Raw genomic sequence first — 9,519 nt, 5'->3', positions numbered from 1 at the left:
ACGGCCCGGTGGTTGGGGACCACTGACTGGTATCCCTTACTTTGGCATCGTTGTTAAGTTTGCTATATGGCAGATAGGCTCAGCTTTTAATGTGATGATGGTTTGTGAAAGTGGTTGCACCACCTCCAAAAGTAACAATGCCCATGTGCATGCCTTTGATGGTACTCCTGTAACTCTGAATTCAATTCAATTCCCGTTTATTGCTCATACTCAGGTCCATATAGCAAACACACATACAAAAAAAAAAAAAACAATGTTGCTGTTTTGTTGTTTTACAGACAAAATCTATTGAAGAAGAGGCTGACTCGTGCTTTCTCTCAGCTTGTGTTTCACACCCCCAACAAGCACATCTATGAGCTTTATTATTTATTTTATTTATTTATTTATTTTTGGCCGAGACTCTTGCATGCTACCTTATCCATCAGGTTTAGAGACCACACAGTCTGGTGAGATGAGTCAAACAGAAAGTGAGTTTGATAAAAGGACAGTGTCAAAACAACGCCAAAACAACACCACGGACACTGACGAGAATAAGTGTTTGCATGTCGTGTTATGGTGTCATTTGAATCTAATCCCTTGTTGGCATTATTTTATATTGTTTGTATACATTCAATATTGGCTTTATTAGGGATGCATTATTAATAGCTAGCATTTTGGGTTATTTGTACTATATTATATTGTACATAAACATCTGTATTGTATCAATAGCTATGAAGAATAAATGAATGAATGAATGAATGAATGAATGGTCTTTGACATTGGTATGAGGACAATTACTTCCATTTATAGATCAAAATTAAAAGGGGCAGATAAAATAAGACTTGCCCTCTTTCTGCTCTATTTTATTCTACATCGGAGAACATTTGTATTTTTGTTTTTTTCTTTTATAATTTAATCAATGGAAATTAGTCAAAAATTATGTAAATAATAGTTATACAGCCTTTATTTTACTACTTGGCAAAAAAAAAGAAAAAAGAAAAAAAAGCTTCACTAAAAGGAGGCCTTTACATTACTGTATTGTGCTTTTACTTTTAGTAACTACCACAGCGCCCTCTAGTGGAATTAATACGAAATTGGTAGGACGTCTGTGCCCGGCCTCCTGGAAGAAGGCACATTTTTAAACGTATACAGTATTCTGGTCTCCATAATAGGAAAACGTACCTTTCAGATGACATTAATACTTCAGTCTCTAGTGTAGAAAGTATGTTTTGGAAAAATCAACACACACACACACACACGCAAAAGTTTGACCTGATGATAGGAAGGGAAGAAAAAAAACAAAAACAAAAAAAAAACACAATGTTGACAGATAGTTTATTCAACGTCTAAAAGAAAAAGTTTCTTTTACGGATATTCTAATATACATATATATATATATATATAATGCACTATAAGATGTAAAAAATAAGTAAAGTATAGCTTTAAGATATTTGGACCATATAATGGTCAGGTGCTGAAAACTACTCAAGGTTACAGTACGAGTGATTCTCTATACACAGATGGAAGGGAACACTTATGGACAGAACACGCTGAATTTGACAAACTTCAAATTCAATGACCCACTCCTGAATGTCAGCAATAAAACAAGGCTTTAAAAAAGTGGTACATGCTTTTACAACGCAGTGACACAAGTATCACTCTCAGTAGCAAAATGAAAAACAGTTCAATTAAACCCTCAGACAGGCTTTCTAACAACACTTAGGGTGACCAGATTTTCTAAATTATAAACCGCAACACTACAATTTCACTGAAAATAAAATATACAATCAACGCTCATCAGGAAATATTCGCTTAGTCAATCTGGTGGCCGGTGGTTGGTTATGTTATTACTTTAGCTAATGCTAAATGTGGCGGCCATGAATCAGGAGGTAGAGGGGGTCGTCCAGTCACCGAAAAGTCAGCTGTTTGATTCCTGCTCTCTCCAAGTCATGTGTCATTTGTCATTGTGTTCTTGGGCAGGACACTACACACAATGTGCCAACACCATAGTTCAGTAAAACCCCGCCTCTCCCTGTGTGGCTGCAGCTCCCCCGGCGAGCCGACTGCAGTCTGCTGTTGGTGCTCTGCGTTTGAGCACTCCTCTGAATGGCAAGCCATCAATTCGTCAATAAACATGTGAAACAAAACAGCTCCTTGCCGCAAGAAATCATGGAGGAGAGGGAAGAAGAGAGAGGAAAGAAGGAGGAACAAGAAAATCTGAGTGGGTCTTGAACCAGGTACCTGCTGCTTACAGGGCAAGTGCACTAACCACTACACTATTTGTTCAGTTAGGTTCAGCAGCGCAACAGTGTTATTTGTAGTTTACGCAAGTGTCAGCCAGAACCTTTTCTGGGATTTTAAGACGGCCAATTGTCATTGCACTTCGGCACTGCAAATTTGAAGGATAATTAATTGATTTGAATTAATTTGGACAGAATGTTCACTGATAAAGGTTACTTTTGTCACTATCCCATGTAGGTCTCAGAGAAGTGGGCGGTGTGGGGGTGGGTCCGCACCTAACAACGTCACAAAGTGACAACTTGTTTTCTCGGGTTGGGAGGGGTTGGTGCTTGGAGATCAGAATGACTTAGAATTTCTCATAGGGGTCAAATGGAGGAATACACCACTATGGTGATGTTTTTGGTGAGGAATTAGCATTATGGCTAAAGCTCCAAAAAGTTGATTTTTCACATTGCTGTCCCTGGAAATGCCATCATGGTTGACAGTTCAACAACACTTAAACAAGAAAATGTACTTAGGTTATCCAAACTTTTTTGATCGGCCGCTGAAGTTATTGGACGCTGAATGTACCGTTTACCTCGCACCAGCCCTATATTATAGCATTTCAAATATGCCACCATAAAAGCTCAGCTTGCTTTGGGTTTGATCAGCAACCACAGAATTAGGCTAGGGCAGGGGTGTCAAACTCATATTAGCTCAAGGGCCACTTGGAGGAAAATTATTTACCAAGTGGGCCGGATTGGTAAAATCATGGCATATAACTTAAAAACAATTGGCATCAATTATACGTAGATTTTCGCTATTTGTGGGCTGCCCTACATTACGGGACTCAACTGCAATTATATTGTTCCAAAAAACAAACAAAAAACAAAACAAAACAAAAACAAATGGAATGCAGAAACACTTTGCCTGTATGAGTTCCGGACATGTTGTAGCTTTCTGTTTTGCATATTTTTTGTTCTCAGAATGCATTATGTGGCGCAGTTAATGAAGTTATAGGTACGTTAATCGTTGTCATGAGTGTTTATTACCAGTAATTGAATTTTTGTCGCATTTAACATGTTTGTCAGTCTATGATTTTATTTTTTAAACAAACCAGAACTTTAGATGGTGTGTAAAATAATATCTATGGCAATTCCATGGACAAGTTACATTGCTTATTTGAGGATTACGGCCAGCTGATTAATTGGTACAATTAATACAAATGGAATTTTTTTATTTTTTTTTACTTTTATAAAATCATCTGGCCCGCGGGCCGTATGATTGACACCACTCGGCTAGAGGGACTACATTTCACATGATTTTTAGACACGGACGCAGGAAGTAGTTCTGTTTCTGGTATGACAAAACACGCCTGCTCAAGATTAGATGCAAATGAGAATGCAGACGTTGGACGTGAAAATAAATCGAATGAATTTAACCGTTAAACTCCTTTTAAATTGGTTTCATTGTATGAATCGCCATAGGTGGGCACTTTTGTCAATTGCCGACAATGACGATGGTCACCTGAGCACTGACTGAAGCAGGTTCACATCCATCGACTGGGCTGAGTACAGACGGTCCATCTCATTCCTTGCATTTTTGCATCAAAAAGCATTCACCTAAAATGTGCAAGCGCTCCACGAAAGGCGCGTATCGATAATGACGGGTATTGACAACTGACGGAAGAATCGCTGTGTATCGCTATGACAACTGTGTGATTGACAGACACATGGCCCAAACAATCGGCTTGCTGACTGGACTTTAAAAAAATAAAAATGCAGACGCCAGGATGGGGCCTTCGTAAAAGTGGGGCAAAACAATAGTAGGGATGCACGATAATATCGGTGGCCGATAATAATAGACCTGCCGTGTAGGTCTATCTATTGTGGTTTGTAGCTCAAGTTGTGCCCAACTCCTCAAGCCCTCTCCTATGATAGTGTCGCAGATTTGTGACGTCATAATGCGGGCGACCTCGTGTTGACAGAAGATGCATCATGGCGACATGGGAGTCGCCAGTTTGGGCTTTCTTTACTGTGTTTCCCCAAAATGTTACCCTCACAGTTTTTTGCTGCATTTTTAAAAACATGATTGTTTTGTTTTGGTAAACTCAAAATGAGTTACCGGTTGTCTTTGAAGCAGAGACATCAATAAAATTCAGCTGGTTTCAATGTATTTGTAAGTTAGACTTAGTAGGACTCAAAAACATATTTGTATTCAAGTTCATTTTGAAAACAATTATCGGTTATCAACATCGGGACTTTCTAAGACATTGGTTTATCGATATCAGTTGAAAATAATATCGTACATCCCTAAACAACAGGGCTGGTGAAATCTGCTGTGACTCAGGACACAAGGCTCAAAACCGGCTCTGCAATACATCTGGTCACCCTAAATACACTGTCTCTACCCATAATGCAATATCAGTTGAGTACTGTCATAAGTACAGTCGCCAGTGTAAAATCCAAAGGAAATTGAAGGTTTTTGTGGCAGAAGGCCATATATAAAGTCCTAGATATATCTGCCAACTTGATGCTATAATGCAGGCCGTCCGTTTAGTTTGTCATGCATGAGAGTGATGGCACTGCCTGTAAAGTCTCGAAGAACCTGGACTGTTTCTCGTTGGAGCTGCAGGGACTCGCGTACAAATTCTTGCTGGGTCTCTGCTAGCTGCTGCACCGACTCGGACAGAAGCTCCAAGGAGCGGGAAACTGTTTCCAGCAGGATGTTGGTGGCGTGCTGCTCCTGGAGGCTGAGTGATGCATTTTGTAGCATGTTTTCCCTTACGTTTACGTTGGGCTGACCAATGACTGGAAGTGAGGCTGACAATGTTGAAGTGCCAGAGGAAGTATGAGGTGGTTCTTGTTTCTGGAGGCCATTGTTTCCTTGGTGATCCCCTCTTAGTTTAGTTGCATGACTTGAAGGCAATGCGTCATCTTTTGTGTCATCATCCCAGTCTGTTAAGAAACAAGCATCTTGAGTCAAAGAAACGCAAACTGACTTACTGTATGTAATTCAGGGGTCACCAACTACTGTCCTCGAGGGTCCATGTCCAGCATGTTTTAGACGTTTCCCCTCTTCAAACACAGCTTATTAAAATGATCAGGATCATATCAGGGTTCTGCAGAGCTTGCTGATGAGCTGATCATATGAATCAGATGTGTTGAAGGAGGGAAACATCTAAAACATGCTGGATAGGGACCCTCGAGGACCGGAGCTGGTGACCCTGCTGTAATTGAAAGCAGTGTCTATTAAAGTGCATCTGGATCCCATTCACGGCAACTCACCTTCCGAAGCAGGTATTTCAAACTGCACATCAAAGGCAGTACGCGATGAGTCCCCTGAAACAATAAAAAACAACAATATCAAATTTGCAATGTGGTGCATTGAAAGGAAGAAAGTTAAAATCAACAAAACTCCCGTAAGATTTTACAGTAATTGTCCTATTTTCTGTATATTTACTAAAGCGTCACCAAAGTTAAGGTTGAAGATACACAGCTTGTTTTTACCGAAAAGCAACAACTGTAATTTTTGAATTTATAATGTAGACAAGGTTAAAAGGTGTGATGGATAAATTTTATATCCTTCAGCAATCCTCATTGCTCACCATCACACATCACGTTATTCTCGTTATACAGCCATTAAGTTTTAATCCTATATAAAAAGTTAAAATAGTTAATTTTACTTAAAACATTGCCTATATCACAAGTCTCAAACTCCAGTCCTCGAGGGCCGCAGTCCTGCATGTATTAGAGGTTTCTCTCCCAAAAAAACAGCTGAATCATATAATGAGGATCATTATCAGGTTCCTGCAGAGCTTGCTGATGAATCAGGTGTGTTTCAGGAGAGAACCCAAAACATGCAGGACTGCGGCCCTCGAGGACTAGAGTTTGAGACCTGTGGCCTATATTCTGATTGACTATCTTATTATGATGGTGATAGTTTAACACCACACACCTAATTTAAAACTATAATAAATGTCAATGGAAGATTTTATTTTGAAATTTTAACACATCAGACTAAGCAGTGTCATGGAGAAGATTGTGGCTAAGTTGAGCATGTTCCCCTGTATTTTCTACATATACTGCACAAAGTGCACATTTATACATTTACAAAATGTGAACACAGTTCGAAAAGTAGTAGAGATGGTTCCTCTTTGCTACCTGACTGTGCAAATCCGCTTGAAGAGTAGGACATTGGTGGAGGCCTAGACAACTCATCAGCACCATTTGGTGAATTCTGCATTCCAACCATGTCATCCTCCTCCATTTCTTCAACATCGTCATCATCACAAAGGGGGCCTAAGTCACTGTTGATCTGATCTTCCTGATCCATCTCCAGAATCTGGAGTACTACTTTCTCTGTTTGATTAAGGTCTTTAGATAGACGTGAGTTGATGCCCCGGTTTGGCACCTTGCCCGACCGCATAGCAGCAACTTTCCGCTTGGTATCACACTTCAGGTCCGACCATTTCTTTACGACCTCAATGACCTCTCGCTGACACTCGCCAATCTCATTGACGCGGGCTGCAATTTCAGCCCATGTGCGCTTCTTCACGTCTGTTGCCACACCACGGTTGAATTTTCCTGCAGGTTAAAAAGAGCACAAAAAGCAACCAGATGAGTAAACTTAAATGTCACGATCTAAAATACAATACTTAACATTTTACAATTCTAAAAAGAATTCCATGACGCTGAATGAGACACTATGGAACTATGCAAACTCCAACACCATTTATATGTCTGTTTGATCTGATGTGCACTATCCCAAAAAACAAAACATGGTGCCAGTGGGTACAAATAAGCTCAAAGGACAACATGAGCAGCCAGTCTGTTCTAAAATAGCTCACCTGACATTGTGACTTAATAAGAACAATTTAAATAGAATAATGTTAACATTTATTTAAAATTAATATGGTACATGTTGTACTAAATATTCTATATTTTGTATAAAAAAAATACAACATTCAATTGGAGGAAATAAAATGCTGTTTAGATTTACCCATATATATATTTTTTTTAAATTACATTTTAGAGCTACAATTATAATAACGTGATAGCACATTATTTTTGCTAACGAATCACAATCTAATATTGGCCTATTCCTAATATTGGTAATCCATCGGAAGTAGGAACTTGGCCCCCAGTATTCAGCCTTAAAATTAAGGAGTGAGTAATAAGCAAAATAAGAGTGCACTACTTGTCTGCAGCCAGCAGAGGCTGTTGATTGTCTCAGCTCGTTTAATTTCAGAGAACAAAAATGGCAACAATGCCATTTATTCTATATCGTTAATATATAATTGTTAAAATAAAAATGTAAGGACACTTTCCTTAGTATTTTGACATTAATATAGTATAAACTAGGGCGGCACGGTGAATAAGTGGTTAGCACGTCCGCCTCACAGTACTGAGGACTCGTGTTTGAGTCCAGACTCCGGCCTTCCTGGGTGGAGCTTGCATGTTCTCCCCAAGCCTGCGTGGGTCTTCTCCGGGTACTCCGGTCTCCTCCCACATTCCAAAGATATGCATGGCAGGTTAATTGGGCGCTCCGAATTGTTCCTAGGTGTGCTTGTGTGTGTGTGTGTGTGTGTGTGTGGGGGGGGGTGTATCTCTGTGTGCCCTGCGATTGGCTGGCAACCGGTTCAGGGTGTACCTCGCCTGCTGCCCATAGCCAGCTGAGATAGGCTACAGCACCCCACCCTACCCCATCCCACCCGACCCCTGTGAGGAGCAAGCAGTTCAGAAAATGGATGGATGGATATAGTATACAGTTTTCATCATGGTCCTAAAATGCCTCTCTATACTTGAGTGGCTGTCTTAGCTTAGTATTATGTTTTGTTAAATCAGATAGTGTGTGTGGTCAAAGGAACATTGGTCTACTGTATATAACTAGCCACATTTTGAAACATACCCACAATCACCGAGCGATGTTTCCTCACTTCATCTAAAAGTATGTGGACCTCACTGAAAGTGAAACGGGCTTTTCTTTTCTTGAAGCGTATAACACTGTCTTGATTGAAGAGTAACGTTGACGACATCCTCCACAAAACAGCGTCTGAGGTTCTTCAGCTGTTTTGTAATAGCCTCTCAGCTCAAAATTCCAGATGAGTCTGTCAAAAGGTTAATAATTATACATTATCACCAAAAGTACAATAATGGGGTTAAAATGACTTGCCATTTGGCACAAGGTCAGAATAAACGTCCACGCGTTTCAGACGAGCACCCTCGACAACTCTGACATTAGACTTATTTTACCGAGTAAACATTTAAACGTAATGTTTAAATTACATTCAACACTCATTGCATTTTCGCCTTGCCCACGGTGAACCCAATGAACAATGCAAGCACTTTAGCACACTTGGTACAGCCTAGCTTAAATGGACACAGACAGTAGTCTGACTCGCCTGACCTCACACATGTACTTTACAGACACCGACTTCAAATAACCATAGGCATTTATAGACAAATTACTTTCGACGAGCACTTGCTTAGACACAAGATTTGTGGTAACGTCGGCTCTATTTCAGCTCGACTAGTTCTCTAAGGTAGTGATGGCTAAAGCTAACATTGGCTGAGGTTCGCAGCTTGAGCTAATGAATGATGCACTGTTCAATGTATCCTCACCTCGTGGACTATATTAACTGCTAATGCACATTTTTATCCATGGCACCAACACAATTCATCTGATACCCATCTGATACCCAAACTCAGCTATGCTTTCTTTGCAGCAAGATAGCGAAAGCTAATTCAAGTGCTAAGCTAATAAAGCGCAGTACGTGCTGGCTATTGGACGGTAGATGAGCCTGCAGCCCGTGCTCATAAAATTCTGAACTCACCTGAAAATCCAAATAGTGATAATTGCTCTATAAGTATTTATATAAACGTCCTTATCAACAAGCTAGCTAGTATAAAGCTAGCGGAAAGACTCCCATGCAGACTAGTATGTCCGGTAAGTCGTTCAGGTTGAATAGCTTACTGAAACAATGACCCAGCTTTTATGCAAAAATGCATTTAATTTATATTACACGACTCATATTCCCCGAGTTATGTACGAAATAGTAAACAGTAGAAGATTTGATTAGCGATAAAAACAAAACAAAAATGTCTGACATATTCCTAATTGTAAATATGCTCTTACTTTGGAGGAAAAGCTCTTGTGTGAGAGAGAGAGAGAGAGAGAGAGAGAGAGAGAGAGAGAGAGAGAGAGAGAGAGAGAGAGAGAGAGAGAGAGAGAGAGAGAGAGAGAGAGAGAGAGAGAGAGAGAGAGAGAGAGAGAGATCGGCCTCCTTTGCGTGTTTAACTCGTTTGCTAATTTAGTATT

At 40.0% G+C, this 9,519-nt stretch overlaps 1 protein-coding gene across 2 annotated transcripts; it reads right to left on the bottom strand.

The window, feature by feature from the left end:
- Positions 1-1,297: 1,297 nt before the first annotated feature.
- Positions 1,298-9,347, bottom strand: LOC144006075 (uncharacterized). Of its 2 annotated transcripts, none has more exons than XM_077504740.1 (5): positions 9,035-9,347; positions 8,110-8,308; positions 6,363-6,785; positions 5,487-5,540; positions 1,298-5,156 (listed from the first exon to the last, which is right to left on the bottom strand). In XM_077504740.1, exons 2-5 carry the CDS (start codon positions 8,234-8,236, stop codon positions 4,735-4,737), a joined length of 1,026 nt encoding a protein of 341 aa, XP_077360866.1. In that variant the 5' UTR covers positions 8,237-8,308; positions 9,035-9,347; the 3' UTR covers positions 1,298-4,734. The 2 variants fall into 2 exon arrangements, with proteins under 2 accessions (XP_077360866.1, XP_077360867.1); XM_077504741.1 differs by lacking the exon at positions 9,035-9,347 and adding an exon at positions 8,823-8,992.
- Positions 9,348-9,519: the final 172 nt, after the last annotated feature.

This window comes from Festucalex cinctus, chromosome 18 (assembly GCF_051991245.1).
Source record: "Festucalex cinctus isolate MCC-2025b chromosome 18, RoL_Fcin_1.0, whole genome shotgun sequence".
In the NCBI taxonomy this organism is placed as follows: domain Eukaryota; kingdom Metazoa; phylum Chordata; class Actinopteri; order Syngnathiformes; family Syngnathidae; genus Festucalex; species Festucalex cinctus.
This window is presented reverse-complemented; position numbering and strand designations above follow the sequence as displayed.

Excerpts from the sequence above, each read along its gene's own strand:
- LOC144006075 (XM_077504740.1), bottom strand. The coding sequence starts at position 8,236 with ATGTCGTCAACGTTACTCTTCAATCAAGACAGTGTTATACGCTTCAAG. Across the intron at positions 5,541-6,362 it reads AAGCGGATTTGCACAGTCAG|GGGACTCATCGCGTACTGCC; the intron begins GTAGCAAAGAGG and ends TTATTGTTTCAG. Across the intron at positions 5,157-5,486 it reads TGAAATACCTGCTTCGGAAG|ACTGGGATGATGACACAAAA; the intron begins GTGAGTTGCCGT and ends GTTTCTTAACAG.